Source organism: Myxocyprinus asiaticus, chromosome 12 (genome assembly GCF_019703515.2).
Source record: "Myxocyprinus asiaticus isolate MX2 ecotype Aquarium Trade chromosome 12, UBuf_Myxa_2, whole genome shotgun sequence".
Classification (NCBI taxonomy): Eukaryota; Metazoa; Chordata; class Actinopteri; order Cypriniformes; family Catostomidae; genus Myxocyprinus; species Myxocyprinus asiaticus.
Window position 1 is genome coordinate 35,451,273 of NC_059355.1, and position 19,882 is coordinate 35,471,154.

Sequence of the window (19,882 nt, forward strand, 5' to 3'; positions counted from 1 at the left end):
GTCTTCTCTTTATTGTTGTACATGAAACTGGTGTTGAGCGGGTAGAATTCAATGAAGCTATCAGCTGAGGACATGTGAGGTGTCTATTTCTCAAACTAGAGACTCTGATGTACTTATCCTCTTGTTTAGTTGTATCTGGGCCTTCCACATCTCTTTCTGTCCTTGTTAGAGCCAGTTGTCCTTTGTCTTTGAAGACTGTAGTGTACACCTTCGTATGAAATCTTTTTTTTGGCAAGTTCAAGCATTGTATAGCCTTCATTCCTCAAAACAATGATTGACAATGTTAAGCTTAATTTAACAAACCAGATAGCTTTCAACTGTGTTTGATATAATAGCAAGTGATTTTCTAATACCAAATTAGCAATTTAGCATGATTACTCAAGGATAAGGTGTTGGAGTAATGGCTGCTGGAAATGGGGCCTGTCTAGATTTGATCAAAAATGACTTTTTTCATATAGTGATGGTGTTGTTTTTTACATCAGTAAAGTCCTGACTATACTTTGTGATCAGTTTAATGTCACTTTGGTGAATTAAAGCACCAATTTCCTTCTGAAACAGCAAAATCTGTACATTATTCCAAACTTTTGTGTATATATTTACATAAAATATAACAAATACAAAACAGTAATATTAGTCATTTATTCTATTTATTTATAATTTTCGAATCCAATTCTAGCAACGTTGGAGTTCCCATAATTATGTTGCTTTGCGCACTCAAGTCTTTCATCAAAGCAGCCAGTCAGAGTGTGGTTTCATTGTTTCTTCCATGTCCGTAGGGGTCGCTATTCTCTCTAAAAAGGAGGCATATTTTCACTTTTGCTCTTGTACTATCGGAGAGTAACAAAATATGGTGCTGTAAATGACAGTAAAAGAGAATTGATCGTTTGAGGCGGTCTTGTTATCGCAAATAAAACCTCGGCGAATGACAGTTCATCACTAGTGTTGTGCACTGCAGCTGGACCCGCGCTGTCTCCAGGTCAGAAGAGCAGATGTTTCGTGAGAACTATTTTTAGTAACTGCTCAGCCTTTTGTTGTTTAGAAACATTTTTTTCCAGGAATATTTTCCTTTTTCGTGCAGGTGTTGATTTGACGGCGGTGATGGCGATCAAAAAGACCTACATAAGCGTGGGCTACGCGTGTGTTGGGGTATTGGTGGGATTTTCGGCTTTTCTAGTCTGGAATATCGCTTACAAACAGCCGTGGACAGCCGCGATGGGTGGACTATCAGGTACAGTCCTTGGCTGTGTCTCAAAATCTAGTGAGCTGCCTACCTGGAGAGCATATTTGGGCGTTTCGTGCCAGTCTATGGTGCCTAAAAATTGCTCTCTATGTTGGCAGCTCACTCCTTTCTTTTCTTTTCTTTCTTTCTTTCTACTTGCACACATATTTTTCTTCTTGCTGGGTAGTTTTTTTCTTTGGGAAGACTAAGTAAAAGGAGTAAAATAAAGGCAAATCTTTGTATAACCCATACACAAATAATATATGCAAAAACGTTGAGATTTTGGCCTAAGTCAGCAGATACAAAGAACCTTCCCTGCTTAGTGCACTTTGATCTGTCACAGTGTTCTTCAAACTTTCTTCACACACATTACTGGCCTTTGTGTTGTGTAAGAGGGCTACTGACCTGATTCATACAGCATGTGCATCTATACTTTGTTTTGCACATTGTTCATCATTGTCCTTTTTCCTTCAGAAATATTTTGCAGAATTTACATATAGTCATTAAGCAGATGCTTTTATCCAAAGTAACTTACAGGAACATAGCAAGCGATTTGTCACACCAAAGTCAACAATATCTGGAGCATCCCACTGCTAAGTGCTCAAAGTAGCTGGAGTAGTAAAGAAGCTTTAAATTACTATTAATATTAAATGTAAATGCAATTAATGTGTATTGGTTAAGTGCTCACAGAAATGGTCTGTTCAGTTATTGGGTTTTAAAGTTTGATCCTCCATAGAGGGGCATTAAAGGGATAGTTCACCCAAAAATGAAAATTCACATGATTTATTCTCTCATGATTTACTCACCCTCAGGCCATCCCAGAGGTGTATGACTTTCTTTCTTCAGCAGAACACAAATTAAGATATTTAGAAAAATATTTCAGCTCTGTAGGTCCTCACAATGCAAGTGAATGGGTGCCAATATTTTGAAACTCCAAATTCCACATAAAGGCAGCATAAAAGTAATCCATATGACTCCAGTGGTTAAATCCATGTGTTCAATCCAGACACCATATGATAGGTGTGGGTGAGAAACAGATCAGCATTTAAGTAATTTTTTGTCATAAATTCTCCTCCCTGCCCATTAGGAGGCGATATGAAAGAAGGATGTGAATCACCAAAAACAGAAGGAGAAAGTGAAATTGAAAGTTATGTGGAAATTGACTGAGCAGGGAGGAGAATTTATAGTAAAAACAAAGGACTTAAACATTGATCTGTTTCTCACCCACACCTATCAAATCCCTTCAGAAGACATAGATTTAACCACCAGAGTCGTCTGGTGTACTTGCGTTTTGCCCTTATGTGGATTTTGGAGCTTCAGAATTGTGGCAACCATTCACTTACATTGCACCTAAAAAGCTGAGAAATACTTCTAAAAATCTTTGTTTGTGTTCAGCCAAAGAAAGAAAGTCGTACACATCTGGGATGGCATGAGGGTGAGTAAATGATGAGAGAATTTTCATCTTTGGGTGAACTAACCCTTTAAGACACCTGCTGAGGCCGGGACAATGCTACCTATCCATGCTCATTAACGTTTTTTGTCAACATCAAGATTTTAGTTTAAAGTTGTATGAATAATAATATTAATTATTTATATAATTTATAGCATTTCAGGTTATTTGTGAGAGTTAAACAGAACCTCTGGTGACCCGCACACACCACTTTAGTTTACAATGGAAATATGGTGATGTTATTGTTGTTCAAGGGTTTCGGCTTTGTTGTGTAATATCACAAAATGCTTTCCTGCAAATCCAAGAGCCTATGCAGAACTGAGAGAAAATAGCGCTGTCATAAGAATCAATCAGGAGCACAGCAAGTCTAAATGGATGTGAGTGTGACAAAGCAATAAAAAATGCAGAGTCACTGAGATTCAGGCATGCGCATGCAAAACCATGCACACTGCACAGTTGATCTTTGCTTGAAGTATATTTATATATGTGTATGGGTGTGTATGTACATCTACAGGTGTTTTGGCACTATGGGCTCTGGTCACACACATAATGTACCTTCAGGACTACTGGAGAACGTGGCTGAAGGGACTGAAGTTCTTCATGTTCATAGGCGTCATTTTCTCTGTGCTGTCAATCATTGCATTCATCTCCTTCCTCTGTGTTGCCATCTCCCACAAAGAATGTGAGTAAAAGAAGATCTTGAGTGTCACAAGAAGTCTTTGTTTTTAAGCAGAGATTATTTAAAGGGGTAGTTCAACCAAATATGATAATTCTCTCATCATTTACTCAACCTTATGCCATCTCAAACTCGTGAATTTCTTTCTGCTGCAGAACAAAAACAAAGATATTTTGAAAGATCTATGATGTGTTTTTGCTCATACAATGCAAGTCAATGGGTTTTTCAAGCTCAAAAAAGGATATAAAGGCAGCATAAATAAATCCATATGACGTGAGTGGTTTAATCCATGTCTTCTGAAGCTACATGAATAGCTTTGATTTAGAAACTGACTAAAAGTTAAGTCTTTATCCACTATAAATCTTGACATCCACAGTCTCCTTGGCACACTCATAATCGTTCACACACTTCCATGCACTTTGACACAAGGCAAGGTTCGTTGTTTTCAAAGTTGGGCTACTTTGAAAATGCAGATGCAAGTTAAATTGATAGAGTCGCAGGTTGAGTTTTATTGTGGGATTTTTCTTAAAATGTACCACAGTCGCCAAAAGGTTGATAATAAACATTTAAAAATGAAAAGCATCTCATTGATGTTCAGCGATACCCGGATTTAATACCTGGAACTGCGTGCAGAGACAAAGCATCACGATCTTGAAGCGAACACTGTGTTCCATTCGGGATGGATGTCGAGATTTATAATGAATGAATTTTTGTCTGTTTCTCACCCAAAGCAAAAACATCCCTTCAGACAACATGGATTATACCACTCGAGTCGTATGGATCACTTTTATCCTGCCTTTTGTCCTTTTTGGAGCTTGAAAGTTTGGACACCATTGACTTGTATTGTATGAACAAATAACCTGCATACACTCTTCAAAATATCATTGTTTGTGTTAATTTGGGTTTGGAACGACAGAGTAAATGATGACAGAATTTTCATTTTTGGGTGAACTATTGCTTTAACTTTCTCTGCTTAAAGAGAAAAATATCAGTGAAGCAAAAATATCAGTGTCTGCCACTGTATGATGTATTTAAGGGTATTCCGGGTTCAATACAAGTTAAGCTCAATCAACAGCATTTGTGGCATAATGTTGATTACCACAAAAATTTATTTTGACTTGCCTCTCCTTTTCTTTAAAAAAAGCAGAAATCTGGGTTACAGTGAGGCACTTACAATGGAAGTGTAGGGGGGCCAATTTTTGAATGTTAAAATACTCACTTTTTTAAAAGTATAGCCACAAGTCATAAACAATATGCATGTAAACATTATTTTAGTGTGATAAAATCACTTGCTAACCTTTTCTGTGTAAAGATATAGCCAATTTTAAAACTTCATTGCCAAGACAATGAAATGTTAACAAACCCTAAACCCCTAAAATGACTGTAAAAATGACAATTTAAACAACTTTACAGCTCAAATAATCCATGAGTTCTAACAGAAGAGTTAAAGTAAGCTTCACATTTCTGCCTTTAAACCCTCCAAAAATTGGCCCCATTCACTTCCATTGTAAGTGCCTCACTGTAACCTCGATTTTTGCTTTTTTTTTAATTTGTGGCATAATGTTGATTACCACAACAATAATTTCTTCTTGCCCATCATTTATTAAAAATAGCGGGTACAGTAAGGCACTTTCAATAAGTGAATGGGGCCAGTCCATAAACATTGAAATATACATTGTAAAAATGATGCATGTTAAGCCACAAGATGTAAACATTATAGGCCAACGTATTAACATGATTTTAGTGTGATTAAAATCACATACTAACCTTATACCAGATAAGGTTATTAAGCAATTTTATCACACTAAATGTTAACATGTATAATGTTTAAGTCTTGTGGCTATTAAATGGTGTGTATTTAAGCCTTTATTTACAGGCCCATCCACTTCCATTATAAGTGCCTCACTGTAACCGCTATTTTTTAATAAACGAGGGACAAGTTGAAATGATTTTTTTGTGGAAATCAACATTACACCGCAAATACTGTTAATCGAGCTTAACTTGCACTGAAACCGGAACATTCCTTTTTAGATCTGAGTGTTACAACACCACAGTTATACTTTATAACAAGTATGAACTGAAGAGAAGTCCCAGTCAGATCAATCTCAAAAAAAGTTTTAAAGAGGAAGTGGCTTTCTGCACATTAAACTGACAGGAAGGCATTTCTGCTCTCTTTGAACTTTTTAAAAACTCTCTTAAAAATGTGTGTTTTTATGTGTACAGCCTTGAAAGATCCTGCCAGTCTCTTCCTGTCGTGTGTGTGGAGCTTCATAAGTTTGAAATGGGCATTCCTGCTGGCCCTCTATTCTCATCGATACTGCAAAGAATTTGCTGACATCTCCATCCTCAGTGACTTTTAAATATACACCCACAATAGCACACTCATGCCCACAGACAAACAAGCATACATGCTTAAAAAGACTTGGCTGTTACATTGTTAAATGGATAAAGAGGACTTGATATAAGAAGTCAGAATAAATGGTGAGGAGAGTCAGAAAGTGTAATTAAAGACATTAGTTAATTGCTTTCCCTCTCCCTCCTCTTTTCTGTCTGTGGGAATTTCAGGTTTGAATCACAGTCTATTGTGGGCAATGCGTTTTAACCACTGATATATAATATAGAACTGGATTGCTCATGAGGAACTATCAGTTAAGCCACTGCGCCGCCATATTGCTATGCCCAAACATTCCAGTGTCCCTATTGATTTTAACAGGAAATCATCTCATTTCAGCGAGTAAACATTAGTCATTCAATAACCGATTTTATATCTGAAATCTGTATGTACATCCCTACAACGCAAACGTCCTACACATGTAATTATTTATCTATTTAAAATCTGATTTTTTTCCTGTTTCTTGAAAGCTCGAGCGAGTTATGTACAATATATCTGGATCAAACAGTATTCACCTCTATCAAACTTCATTGGCGAACAGATCAGCTGAATGTAAACAAGTTCACTGAAACTGAGGTAAGATACAAACAACCATTTTCAGACTTATTTATTGTGAGCATCGAAGTGTTTGTTCATAGTTACTTGTTTTATGTTTTCATAAAAAAGTGCCTTTTTCTCGCGGTCACTTGAAAAAGAGCGCGCGCTCTCTCCCTCTCACGCACAGCGGGCGCGCAGAGAGGGTGACACGCAAAGCAAATGTGGTTAAAATTAAACTGATACGCTAGGTTTAAATGGCAAACGAACATGTATTTATGACATGAATCCATGTTATGACTACAGAGAACACTTCAAAATGAAAACAAGCAAATCCTGGGCATTTAAGGCGATTTAGAAATCCCAGTCTGACTTTTTTTTAAAGTCCCGTTCGGGGGTAAAGACATATTGTTACTCTAAACAAGCAGATTTTACAGCTTTTCCTACTTATATTACAACTTGTGAACAGTTTGCCGCTTCCTTTGGTGATCGTTGTGCTGCACTGATGCTCAGACATCACGATCCGTATGTATCTTCTCCTTCGTAACGAATATTATCCATAACGAGCAAATTAAACATGATTGTCACTAGAGGGCAAAATGCAACTGTCGTATCCACAGGTTGGAGACGGTGAAACGGGGTTGTTTTCGCCTGTCAGTCATTGATGCTCTATGAGAGTTTGGGCATACCAAGATGGCCTCTCGAACACTTCCGGTGGCTACACCTACTGCTGGCAGTTTACCATTGCATCAGCAATCCAGTTCTCTCTCTCTCTCTCTCTCTCTCTATACATTATATATAAACACATTAGACATAAGGGACTGTCAGCGTCGAGTGTCTTAAAGGGTTTAATTACCGTTTTAAATGTTGGACTCTAATATCCTTTTTTTGCAAGCGTATGAACAAAATCAATATTTCTGAGCCTTTTCACCATGTGAGAGTGTTTTGTTTATACTTGCCATTTCTGAATGAGGTATTAAGATGAGCCTTCTGTCTTTTTCCCTGCTGCTGTTCTCTTGTTGTAATGTTTTTCTCCACTCCCTCAAATGGACACAGGCAAGTGATGGATATTTGTGTCTCAGCTGGTGACCAGCAGATGTCACTAACAGACAATTTTGATTCTGCTACTACAGATGACATGATAGCATTTAGGTATGTGACTGTTAAGTCTTGAATAAGCACTTTATTGTACTGTATGTAAACCGTTAAATGAGCTGATGAATCTGGCTGTGGGAATCTTGATACTTTACTGTTAAGGGACACATTATGATTTTGGAAAGCCCAAAGCATTTTGTTAATGTTTATTGTTCTTGTTTATCTTTATATAACTCCTAAGCATTATAACGGGAGCAACTCTCATTTTTTAATTTTTTTTTCGACAGCACACTTTTAAATTAAATTAATAATCAGAACCAAATGTTTAGCATAAATTTGTAGCAATTTTTATTTTATTTTTTTTCACAGTTCCAGAATTGCTGTGACACAAAGGGATAGGGATTTGACAATGTAACATTTTTAACCTTTTTAATGGTCTAATGTCTTTGAGTAATACTATCACACCTCTGGTAGTTGGTTATCACCTGCCCATACTGTCACCTGTGTTATAGGACTGATTATAAGTTTGTATAGATTCACTCATATAAGACTGCATGCATTTGTTTTATTATGTTGATCTTTTTATATTTACATAAAGATTGTGATAGAATGTGATTTTAGCTTTTGCCTAACACTTTGGGCAATTTTATATACATATCCATTATATCATGTCATGAAATTGGTAACTTTATGTATGTATGCGTGGGCAGCCCATTAATAAAATAACCTACCTTATACGAGTCCAGTATTCCCTGTGGCACACTTGTGACACATCATTACACATCACCCTTGATATCAATGTAACGTTTGGAAAAAGTAACAATATGGCTTTATTTTAATCCTGAGAACAGTAAAATGAGCTGACAGTGTAAAACATTGTAAAAAGTTTGAATGATATACATTACTAAAATTGGAATGTAACAAACCAGAGGAATTTGTTATATGTTAAAGGGTTAGTTCACCCAGAAATGAAAATTCCTTCATTATTTTCTCACCCTCATGCTATCCCAGATGTGTGACTTTCTTCTGCTGAGCACTAACAAAGAATTTAGGAAGAATATTTCAGCTGTGTTGGTCCATTCAATGCAGTTGAGTGGTGGGCTGAACTTTGAAGCTTCAAAAGGACATAAAGGCAGCATAAAAGCAATCCATACAACTCCAGTGGTTTAATCCATATCTTCTGAAGTGATGTAAGTGTGGGTGAAAAAAAAGATCAATATTTAAATCCTTTTTTACTATAAATTCTTCTCTCTGTCCAGTAGGTGGTGATATGCACGAAGAATGTAAATTGGTAAAAACAAAATAATGTGAAAGTTGGGGGGCCTGGGTAGCTCAGCGAGTTCGAATCCAGGGCGTTGTGAGTGACTCCAGCCAGGTCTCCTAAGCAACCAATTTGGCCCGGTTGCTAGGGAGGGTAGAGTCACATGGGGTAACCTCCTTGTGGTCACTATAATGTGGTTCTTGCTCTCGGTGGGGCACGTGGTGTTGTGTGTGGATGCCGTGGAAAATAGCATAAAGCCTCCACACGTGCTATCTCTCCGCGGTAACGCGCTCAACAAACCACTTGATAAGATGCGTGGATTGACTGTCTCAGACACGGAGACAACTGAGATTTGTCCTCTGCCATCCGGATTGAGGTGAGTCACTAAGCCACCATGAGGACTTATAGTGCACTGGGAATTGGGCATTCCAAATTGGGAGTAAAAAAAAAAAGATTGATAAATATTTATATTTTTTTCACCCACACTTATCATATCATTTCTGAAGATATGGATTTAACCATTGGAGTCGTATCATGGATTAAGTTTGTGCTGCCTTTATGTACTTTTTTGGAGCTTCAAAGTTCTGGCCACCATTCACTTGCATTGTGTGGACCTACAGAGCTGAGAATTCTTTTTTTTTTAAATATTTTGTGTTTTGCAGAAGAAAGTCATACACATCTGGGATGGCATGAGGGCGAGTAAATGATGAGGGAATTTTCAGTTTTGGGGGCGAAATATCCCTTCTGTTGCATTTCACACAAAAAAATGCTTTAAACTGTAATTGTAGCACAACAATTAACATTAACATCAGAAAATTAGAACCCTTTTTATGAGAGTGACATAAGATAAGGTACCAAAAAGTATGGACCCTCCTACTCATTCTTTATTCTTGACTATTTTCCACATTTTAGAATATTAGTACTGTTATCAAAACTATTAAATAACAGTTCCCATTTATGGTGACCACTTTTTAACTGTTGAATGCATACATTTAAAAAATACTTTAAAAAAGTAAAGAAATGTGTACATGGACACAACTAAAGGGCAAATGGTCTTCAAGAAAAAGATGACAATATACAATATATACAATCTTTTGACCGATACTGTAAGTCAAGGCTTTCGTGGCCTTTCAAATTGACACAGCAGAGCACAAAGTACTTCGCGACTAAATGACTGATAAATTACATTGAAGGATAGCATCCTTAAATATTAATTCAAGAAAAAGCCATCAGCATTTTAACAATAGCAGGTTCAGAACACGTTTTGATTAAAAAAACAACAACAACAACAAAAAAATTTGACAATAAAACATTTTAACCACAATGTAAAACTCTCCGTTGAGCTAAAATGACTAACATAATGACTCGGTAGATTTGATTACATGTGATACGGCATTGAAGCTCTCTTGTTGCTCAGAGAGGGTCTTATCACTACTTATTTGGCAACAGTTGTTATGGATTGTCTCCTGTCTTACACAACAAGGCATTCACACAACACAGGCATACTAACTTCAGGTCTCTATGGCACTGGGTGTCCATCCTCTGCTTGGAAATTAATATGAAATCTTCCAGCATAAAATTAGGAGAAACAGTAACTGGCTCCTACATAAAATCATCTTCATCATGCTCCATTGGCTCATTTGGGAAACTACAGATAATATCAACAGTCAATAACAGTGGAAAAATAATTAAGCACTTTAAAACTTCAAAAGTTGGTTTTTCGGCTTTTTGTCCATCTAAAGGCTGCAAAGTTAGTGCATGTTAGTTTTGATGCATCTATATTCTTGTATACTCCAAAAATGTTGCCAACTTGTATTTTTTATTTTTTTGCACATATGTGCATTTATAATTGACAGACTTTCTCTTTCTGAAAAATGGACAAATGACTGTTGAATTGTTTGCAGGGCCATATGCAGATTTTTCTTCAGTAAAATGCACTCTAAATGGTAGGCTAGTAAAATGTTAAAATAGTGCTTAAATTACCATTTTTGGGCATTAAACATACGTATATATCTGTAATAACATATTCACACATGCAAGAGGACAAAACATACTGTATACTGCATGCCTCTCAATAAATACCGACAACAAACAGTTTTCTTTTTGTCAGCCAGGGCTTTAAACCTGAGTCTTTGGTTATTATATGGTTGACTTACCGGCTTCTGCTTGAAACAGTCATAGTGAGGCCATCCAGGGCTGAAGCAGCATCACTGCCCACCGAGTATCTCTTCTCCGCTTTTACATATGGCAGAGACACGGTGTCTAGCATAGCCCTCACTGAACTCCAGTATTGACCTGAGAGAGACAGACACAACTTACTATGGAAACGTATGAATATGTAGCAAAAGGAGACAAGAGATGAAGGATGCTCACTCTGTACACGCAGTACTGTCTCCAAAGAGTCAACTGCGTTATCACAGGGTCTCCTCAGTAATTCTTCTTCAGCTAAAGGTTCAGGCTGAAAACACATGCAAACATGCACATTCACACAAAAGGCAAGGAATTGTAACATAGGGCCCTATTTTAAGAGCGCTAATGCAAAGTGATAAGTCGTATACACAAAGTCAGTGGGCATGGCCCTGTTTTTGTATTGTCATGCAGGCGCAAGTGAGTTTGGCGAAATTGCGTGTGCAAAGCGCTAATGGGCTGGGTTAAGTGCAATTTAATTCTAAGGTTCTTCTCCGGTTACTACACCATCTGCGTCCTGTTATACTGTATAGTCTATTCCCTGTTAAGCACAAGTGATTTAAACAAAGACAGCACATTCATTAGAAGTTGGTAGTGTAAATGGACTGTATGCAGTGAATTAGAAGAATAGAAACATGGACATTCTTTTGTGCATTTACTGTGTTCTTGTTAAATGTCAGGCATATTTCTATGACAGTGATATGCGCCTTTTATACGTATGGAAAATTTGTTTTTCATCAGAATTTGGATGTAGGCTCCATTAAATTATAGATAATGTAAGTATTATTAATGATATTGTTCAAGTGACACACAAATCATGGCTAGTATAAACAGTTATTTTATCGGCCTGGCTGTGGATTTTTAGCGGTCGATTTTACTTTAAAATGAATTCATTTATTGAAACACAAAAAACTTAAACCAAAAATATTTCTAGATTAAAATTACATTACAAACTAAACAAAAATATAATTAAAACAAAAAAGTGGTCAAATTTTTTTTATATATAATCACCTCCGCATAAAATACAAAAATGTAACCCTCTCCAAATTCTTCCACCGGCCTCTTTTGCAGTGACTTAAATACAATTGTTTTTTTTCTCCCAATTTGGAATGCCCAATTCCCAATGCACTCTTAAGTCCTCGTGGTGGCGTAGTGATTCACCTCAATCCGGGTGGCAGAGGACGAATCTCAGTTGCCTCTGCATCTGAGACCGTCAATCCGCACATCTTATCTCGTGGCTTGTTGAGCGCGTTACCGCGGAGACCTAACGTATGTGGGGGCTTCACGCTATTCTCCACGGCATCCACGCACAACACATCACGTGCCCCACTCAGAGCGAGAATCACATTATGGTGACCACGAGGAGGTTAACCCAATGTGACTCTACCCACCCTAGCAACCGGGCCAATTTGTTGCTTAGGAAGCCTGACTGGAGTCACTCAGAATACCCTGTCATAAATACAATTGTAAATATAAACATAATGACTGAAAAGTAAACCATGGCCTCTAGTAAGTTTAACACAAATCTCATACGTTTTATAAAATGGCTACAACATTGATTATCAGGGACCATATTCGATGTTCCACTATACTTTCAGAGTTTGGACATGAACTTTATTTCCACCCGCTGGTGAAATCTCTAAACTGAAAATTCAGGAACTAATTTTAGACTTTGCGCTGAGAATAGAGGTGTTTCTAAAACATCTTAGCGCAATGACCTATTTCTCAGGAAAATAGCAAATTGCACTTTGCACCACTTCATTTACATACAACATGCCCACAGTTTGCGCACATACACCCACAGATAGCGCAAACACTCCCACCCACTTGCACTTGCACTGGCTTGAAAATTGTGCTTAGAATTAGCTCTCTCACGAAAATGGGAAAAGACGTAGCTCACGTCGTTGCGCAATATACAGTATATTACCCTGACATGATTGAAATGTAAAAAAAAAACTAGTCACCACTGCTACAGTGGGGTATCAAATACAGCTGCTGAGTGAGTGATAGTAAATTTAGCATCTTTCTCTCTTCTGACTGTCATAATACATCTCTATCTATTTTTTCCTCTTTTGGAAAGTCATGGAAATGTAATAATGAATTTTTTAATTTGCTGTTGGAGCAAATGCAAACACAAAAAAAATATTTGCTGTGGTCTTCCATTCACTGCTTCAACAGTTTAGCCTGCTATAGTTTACTTCTGTGTTTTAAACCCAGAAATTGGAAAAGGGTCCATTAAACACTTGTACATTTTGGCATATGTACGAACAAACCTCATATCCCACGAGAGCATTGACACAGGCCTGGGATGCATCACAGAGAGACGAGAGGTCATAACCTCCCTCTAACACCAGCACTACACGACCTTCAGCCAACTCCATTAACTTCCGGGTCAGGAGTCCAAAACCTGAAAAACGTATAGACCACATACTGTAAAACTGAAAATGTTCAAATGCATTTTAGATATAACATTATAATATTTAAAAAAAAATTAATATCAAGATTATTCACATATACGGTCAGTGGCGCATGTTATACTTAAATGCTGTTTACATGTGGTATAATGGTTGCTGGTAAAGAAAATAAAAGTCACAAGAAGCCTGGGAGTCTTAATGACTTGACGTGTTGGCTAAATCATGGCCATAATTTGGACATACATTTTTAGTGGTGTCAAGCAGAGGTCAACCGATATATCGGTTTAACAGATCAATCGGCTGATAGTTGTTTTTTGGAACTATTGGTTATCGGCAAAAAAGTTGCCAATATATTATTTTTTCTATTATTTTGTGTTCCTCTATGGCCATTTTGGTGTGATTTCGACTGTGACATGATTGTTGGTGCCAGACGGGCTGGTTTGAGTATTTCTGTAACTGATGATCTTCACGCACAACAGTCTCTAGAGTTTACTCAGAATGGTGCCAGAAACAAAAAACATCCAGTGAGCAGCAGTTCTGAGGATGAAAATGCCTTACTGATTAGAGAGGTCAAAGGAGAATGGCCAGACTGGTTCGAACTGACAGAAAGGCTACGGTAACACAGATAACCCCTCTGTATAGTGAGCAGAATGGCATCTCAGAATGCACAACACGTCAAACGTTGAGGCAGATGGGCTAAAATAGAAGAAGATCACTTTGGGCATTTTATTAAGACCATAGTGTTCCTAATAAAGTGCTCAATGAGTGTAGTGATTCTATTGCAATATATGGTTTTCTAGATGATTGTAAGAGTGCATGATTTGTTTCCCCTGGGTGTACATTTGACCTGGAAGCACAAACATTTCAAAATAAGAGTAATTTGAGCTTGTTTATAATTAAAGGTTCTGAGTTATGCACCAAAACTTCATTTTTTTCTTCTGGTTAATATTGGGATTTTGGTTGAACTATAAACACGCATCTGTTATTTTACTCATTTTGTACTCTTGTAGCCTCTGTGTCTGTGCCCATCACAGTAAGGAAAGACTAAGATATTTTTTTTTACATTCAATAAATCAATTTTAAAAACTATTGGTTGATTAAGCAGTTATCAGCCTTTTCCACCACCTTAGTTATCAGTATCTGCAAAATCCACTATAGGTCAACCTCTAGTGTCAAGAATGCTAAGTCATTATATAGTCATTTTTTAAGCATCCTGTAGAGCAACAAAAATAGTCAAATCAAGACACTCTTAAGCTCAGATAATATAATCAAAAGTGCAAAGGTGTGGAACAATACTCTGGGTGTGCATTAATACTAAATAACACAAACTCAACAGCCACAGTGTGCATTTCTATTACGTACATTTAGCTGAGACATTGTATCCACCCAGAGCAGCTGGGTGACCCTCAGCAGCATCAAAACCAGCTGAAACCAGGACCATGTCAGGAGAAAACTCATGAGCAATTGGCATAACTACCGTTCTGTAAAGAGAGATAGAGAAGACATTAAATGCATGGTTTTCATAGACAAAGGCAAAGTGTGCAATTTTCAAGCTTGATTTTAACGTTTGTTATTAAAACATAAGTGGTGCTATTTTACAGTATTTCTATAATAATTAGTATATAATATTTTCCTTTTTATCGTCCGCAGGCAATATCGTAAGTCAGATCATTTAAAATAATAATAGCATACCCGTTCTCAACAAGCCACATGGTTTGAGGTATCATTCATTTTTTGCCTTAGCAAGCACCACTTATCAGCCTGGTCTCATGAAATTTCTGTGAGCATTGCAAAATTTTTGCACAACTGAAATTACGTGCTTCATTACACGTTTGGCTGCAGTTTTCAAGTGAAATGTCCAGCGGGTGGGGGGCCAAAACAGCGAAATGAGGTTGTAATCAGACAAGGTTTTTAAGGTGAACTTTAGATGGAGGTTTTAATAAGTAAAACATACCTCCCTAACCTTTATGTGTTTACCCTAAACCTAACCAATAGTGCCTGAAAAAATTATTAACAAAACAGACAAACTTACCCTTAACCATCACCTAACTCTAACAGATAGTGTTTTAAAATGCAAATTCCAAAAAAGAAAAGAAAGAAAAGAAAAAGAAAACACACATTAACTGAAGCTACCACGTCATTTTGTGTTGCTTCTATGCCACTTTCACTTTTGTGCATCTTTGGCTGAACTCGAACCACGGCCATCGATCCTAAAGTCCAACGCTCTATTAGGTGAAAAAAAAAATCAGTAATTGTACTCGTGATTTGTGTGACGATGATTAAAACACACAGTTGTTGTAGTGCCTCTAGTGTTCATTTCAGCAGGAAACTGCAGCGAAATGTGGAAAGTGGCACGTAAAAGTCAGTTTGCAAAAATTTATATAGAGTAACGTTCATTCTATGAGACCAGGTTGACACTAACAATTGTTTCCAAGCAGGTTTCTCAAACGCTCCTACTTTGTCCCCTAAATAGTACCTGAATGCAGCTAGGTATTCTGCATCTCCCATTGGAGGATTCAGCCCTCCTGACCAGGCCACATTTACATTATAGCCTTTACCTTCATCAGATCCTACCTGAAACACACAGTCACATGCACAGAAGCCACAGTAATCTAGCACTAAAGTCACATAATCAATGTTCTTACATGGCTATATGCCAACTCAAATCTCAAACATACTTACTAACTGACTATCCTTTTTTCGAGGGAAGTAAACAAAACTAACCATGATAGGTCCTCCAGTACCAGGGAAGAAAGAGCCATTATCATAGCGATGCAGAGATATATAGAGAACACTAGGATCAGTGTAGAAAATCTTCTCAGTTCCACTACCATGATGAACATCCTGAGAAAGAGAAGAGGAAGGCCATTTTTATAAAAAAAAAAATAAAAAAAAATCAGTTGTCTTAAAGCACCTTTTGGACAATCAAATTTCATAAAGTATTTCACACACTATTTATTGATTTTCAGTGATGTATAACATTTGTGTATATGGGTGATTCTTACAAAACCTGTCAAGAAATTGTCCTGGTCCTATTATACTTCAAAATCAAAAGAAACAAATAAGAAAATACATTTAGCATGTTACAAAAAAGGAAATATATTTTGCATAATAAGAAAATGAAGCCTATTATTGAGACCATTATTGAGTATCTGCATTGTTATATTATTTCTATAACAATTATGGACATTTGTCTCTGAATGTTGCAATATGTGAATGTATCAAGGAATTTAATTTTTGAGTTTTTTTGAATGAATGAACATTACATTTATATAGTGCTTTTCTGACACTTCACAAAAGCACTTTACACAGTGAACAGGGGACACTCCTCAACCACCACCAGTGTGCAGCATCCACCTGGATGATGCGACGGCAGCCATAGTGCGCCAGTACGCTCCCCACACACCAGCTATTGGTGGAGAGGAGAGAGTAGAGTGATACAGCCAATGAATGGATGGGGATTATTAGGAAGCCATGATTGATAAGGGTCAATGGGGGGAATTTGGCCAGGACACCAGGGTTACACCCCCACTCTTTTCGAGAAGTGTCCTGGGATTTTTAATGACCACAGAGAGTCAGGACCTCAGTTTAACATCTCATCCGAAGGACAGTGCCTTTTTACAGTATAGTATCCCCATCACTATACTGGGGCATTAGGACCCACACAGTCCGCAGGGTGAGCACCCCCTGCTGGCCTCCCTAATACCTCTTCCAGCAGCAACCTTAGTTTTCACAGGAAGTCTCCCATCCAGGTACTGACCAGGCTCAACCCTGCTTAGCTTCAGCAGGCAACCAGTCTTGAGCTACAGGGTGATATGGCAAATAATTGGTAATTATCATTATTCTCAATTATTTTTCTTGATTATATTAATAATTAGACTGTAATTTCTGTATTACAAGGATTTTTTAACTGTATTAAATAATTTTTTAGAGTATAATAATTTATTTTTTAATCAGCATAAAGGCAGCATACCTCATGCTATCATGATGTATAAATACTTTACTACTGAATTCATATGCCATTTTTTTGCATTACAGTAAAGAGAATGTGATTTTTTGCATAACGGTAAAGAAACTTTGGGCTGAAAATGTGCTTAATTGTCATGATATAAATGTCAGTGCTAATTATATTGGCTCTAAAGCAAGGCTTCATTTGCATTAAGTAAAATATAATTTCTTATCGCTTTCTTTTGATTTTGGTATAAAATATAACTCAGACATGTTCTGGACAGGTTTCATGAGATTCTCCCAAATACATTAGATACAAATACTCTGTGTTTGTGTTTTACCCAATCCACTATAAGGATCCTTTTAACGTTCAATCTGTCCTGAAGCTGTTTAGCAGCAATGGCCACAGAGTTAAAGATACTGAAGCCACTATAAACATACAGAAGGAGAGAGAAAAGTTTTTACAGTGCCATTTAAAAATACTGCTGTATGTGTCTGCAGCTATGAGCAACTCACTGTGTCTGAGAGTGTGATGCATGATGTCCTGGAGGCCTGACCACAGCAAACCCATTCTGAGACAAAGAGAGAGATGGAGTGAAAGTCTGAACTAGTCACTACCTTGTGATAATGGGAGAAGGAATTATGGATTAATGGAATCTAACCCTTAATTCTCCCTTAGCCACATGCAGGGCCAGTTCAATCACACTACCAACTGCCATCTTAAGTGCCGCTATGCTGGAGGTGCCATTCCATACCATATCAAGATCCCTCTGTCAATCACACACAAACAACCAATCACATCAGTTCAGTTCTTATGAACTTCCCTTGCTTGGGTTTCCCTTCCTTGCTTTTTCTTTCTATCTTAAATTTTCCCTTACAAAAAAGCATCAGATGGTAATCCCATGGAACTGTGATATAGGGGAGAATGGGGCTAGTGTTCACACTTGAATATTTCTCAGTGTGGGTTTATTTTTGAAAAGTCAGTTTCTGTATATGCATCTGCCTTAAAGCCTTGGCAAAAAATAAATAAATAAATAAAAAATAAATCTATTGAATGTTTCTACCATTATTCCCCAGGAAAAAAGGTGCAGCTCATTGAACACACGTTTAACTTTTGTGACAACATGCCCCAACAGCGGGGCATTTCATCACATTATACGGGGTACAATGGACTCTGCCATTAAACACATGAAATACAAAACATTTTAAACAATTATGAAACAGTGAAAATGTAAAAGGTAATGTACAAAAACAATGGAATGACGCAGTATCCAAAGTGTTCAAACTCACCCCCTTTCCTCCACATGGCTGTGTCTGAAACACCTCTTTATATGAAACAGCGGCAGGATGTTAACAAATAAAAAAAATATTACAAATTGAGAAAAACATACAATAAAATGCATTTCAGGTATTTCATTCACAGTGTATGCTGTGCAAGTTAGTGTTTTTTTTTAAAACATGTTTTAGGCATACCCATGTGGTTGGGCAAATCTGTTTCTGAGAGCTCAGTGAAGAGAATAACATGTTTCTCAGAATGGATGGACTGTAGTTCCTTTAAACTGGCCAACCTGCCCTTAACCCTCTAAAACACAAGCACAAAAAGCATAATAAAAGGATGCCAGGTTGGGTGTCAAGACAGCTATGGCCAATGGTCTGCTCAGTATTGGTCTGTACCTCACACTGATTCCTGAGTCCACACTCCTGCAATCTTGACCAGATACTCTTAATTCTGCCAGCATGCTCAGGGTGATTGCTGTTTTCTCCACAGTCACACTCATGTTTCAGCATCTGAGAGTCATACACCAAGCCTACACACACACTCACATGTATTCACGAGTTTCTGTGATTTTATAATCTTGAGATAACGGTAAATAGGTAAAGCAGGTTTTCTACGCTTTACGATCTGACATCCAGTACTGTGCAAAAGCCTTAGTCATGTGTAAAAAATGCATTTAATGTCATAATTAATATTACATTATTGCAGGAAACAATATAAAAAACTATATCAATATTTGCTGTGACCAACCTATGCCTTTAAAACAACACCAATTCTCCAAAGTACACTCGTACACAGTTTTTCAAGGTTGTTGGCAGACAGGATGTTCCTATCTGCCAACGATGGCTACGATGTTCGTAGCCTCCAAAAATTAACTTAAAATATGTGACATTATAATGGCTTTTTTTTTGTGTGTGTGTGTGCAATATTGTTCCTAATGTCTCAATAAATCTGATCCTCTCAAGGCACCTTTACAGAAATTATTACTTATTTATCTTAAAATATCTTTCTTAAATTATTAAAATGGAATTCCACAAATGAGTTGTGCTATTGATTCTGAAAGGTTGCATTTTACTTTTAAAACAAAACAAAAACAAAGCTACATTTAAAATAAAACAATTATATCAGTAATCCAGCTGATCATACCCATGTTTTTGGGACTAGATTAATTTACTGCCAGTATCTTTATGACACTATTATCAGCTTTTTTTTCCTGAACAAAACGACAAGACACTTCAAGTTTATCTGACATAACAGACATAGTTTGCTTGATCAGCTGAACTTTCATGCTGAAGATGCCTTATCACTGTTGCTTCATGCTCTTTCTCAGCACAGCTTTCTCTGCTTTGTACTATCATCAGGGGTTAAATTGGTATTTCAGAGGTGGGGTAACCCTAAAATCGGGTGATGTCGCAGTCATGCCTTTCGCC

The 19,882-nt window shown here is 37.2% G+C and overlaps 2 protein-coding genes across 7 annotated transcripts in view; one reads left to right on the top strand and one right to left on the bottom strand.

The window, feature by feature from the left end:
* The first annotated feature begins 790 nt into the window (after positions 1-790).
* Positions 791-8,044, top strand: LOC127448839 (heme transporter hrg1-A). 2 transcript variants are annotated; one of them, XM_051711676.1, is made up of 4 exons: positions 791-976; positions 1,079-1,228; positions 3,184-3,351; positions 5,569-8,044. In XM_051711676.1, the coding sequence occupies exons 2-4, from the start codon at positions 1,099-1,101 to the stop codon at positions 5,703-5,705; spliced, it is 435 nt and encodes a 144-aa protein (XP_051567636.1). In that variant the 5' UTR covers positions 791-976; positions 1,079-1,098; the 3' UTR covers positions 5,706-8,044. The 2 variants fall into 2 exon arrangements, with proteins under 2 accessions (XP_051567636.1, XP_051567637.1); XM_051711677.1 differs by lacking the exon at positions 5,569-8,044 and adding an exon at positions 4,077-4,382.
* Positions 8,045-8,167: 123 nt separating this feature from the next.
* Positions 8,168-19,882, bottom strand: part of LOC127448837 (histone deacetylase 7-like) — a 35,384-nt gene continuing 23,669 nt past the window's right edge. For 3 of the 5 annotated variants that reach the window (XM_051711670.1, XM_051711668.1, XM_051711667.1), the window contains exons 10-22: positions 18,851-18,984; positions 18,650-18,758; positions 18,467-18,501; positions 17,839-17,946; positions 17,693-17,748; positions 17,518-17,605; positions 15,953-16,072; positions 15,705-15,802; positions 14,591-14,709; positions 13,088-13,221; positions 11,001-11,085; positions 10,784-10,922; positions 8,168-10,275 (exon numbers count right to left, since the gene is read on the bottom strand). In XM_051711670.1, the coding sequence (XP_051567630.1) occupies positions 10,230-10,275; positions 10,784-10,922; positions 11,001-11,085; positions 13,088-13,221; positions 14,591-14,709; positions 15,705-15,802; positions 15,953-16,072; positions 17,518-17,605; positions 17,693-17,748; positions 17,839-17,946; positions 18,467-18,501; positions 18,650-18,758; positions 18,851-18,984 (1,271 nt within the window). In that variant the 3' untranslated portion in view covers positions 8,168-10,229. Of the gene's footprint in view, positions 10,371-10,783; positions 10,923-11,000; positions 11,086-13,087; positions 13,222-14,590; positions 14,710-15,704; positions 15,803-15,952; positions 16,073-17,517; positions 17,606-17,692; positions 17,749-17,838; positions 17,947-18,466; positions 18,502-18,649; positions 18,759-18,850; positions 18,985-19,882 lie in introns of all 5 variants that reach the window. The other 2 variants (XM_051711671.1, XM_051711672.1) reach the window with 2 other exon arrangements.

What these genes read in the sequence shown, in the direction of transcription:
- LOC127448839 (XM_051711676.1), top strand. Translation starts at nt 1,099, where the DNA reads ATGGCGATCAAAAAGACCTACATAAGCGTGGGCTACGCGTGTGTTGGG. An exon ending in CGCGATGGGTGGACTATCAG is followed by an intron (nt 1,229 to 3,183) that starts GTACAGTCCTTG and finishes GTACATCTACAG; the next exon opens with GTGTTTTGGCACTATGGGCT. An exon ending in TGCCATCTCCCACAAAGAAT is followed by an intron (nt 3,352 to 5,568) that starts GTGAGTAAAAGA and finishes TTATGTGTACAG; the next exon opens with CCTTGAAAGATCCTGCCAGT.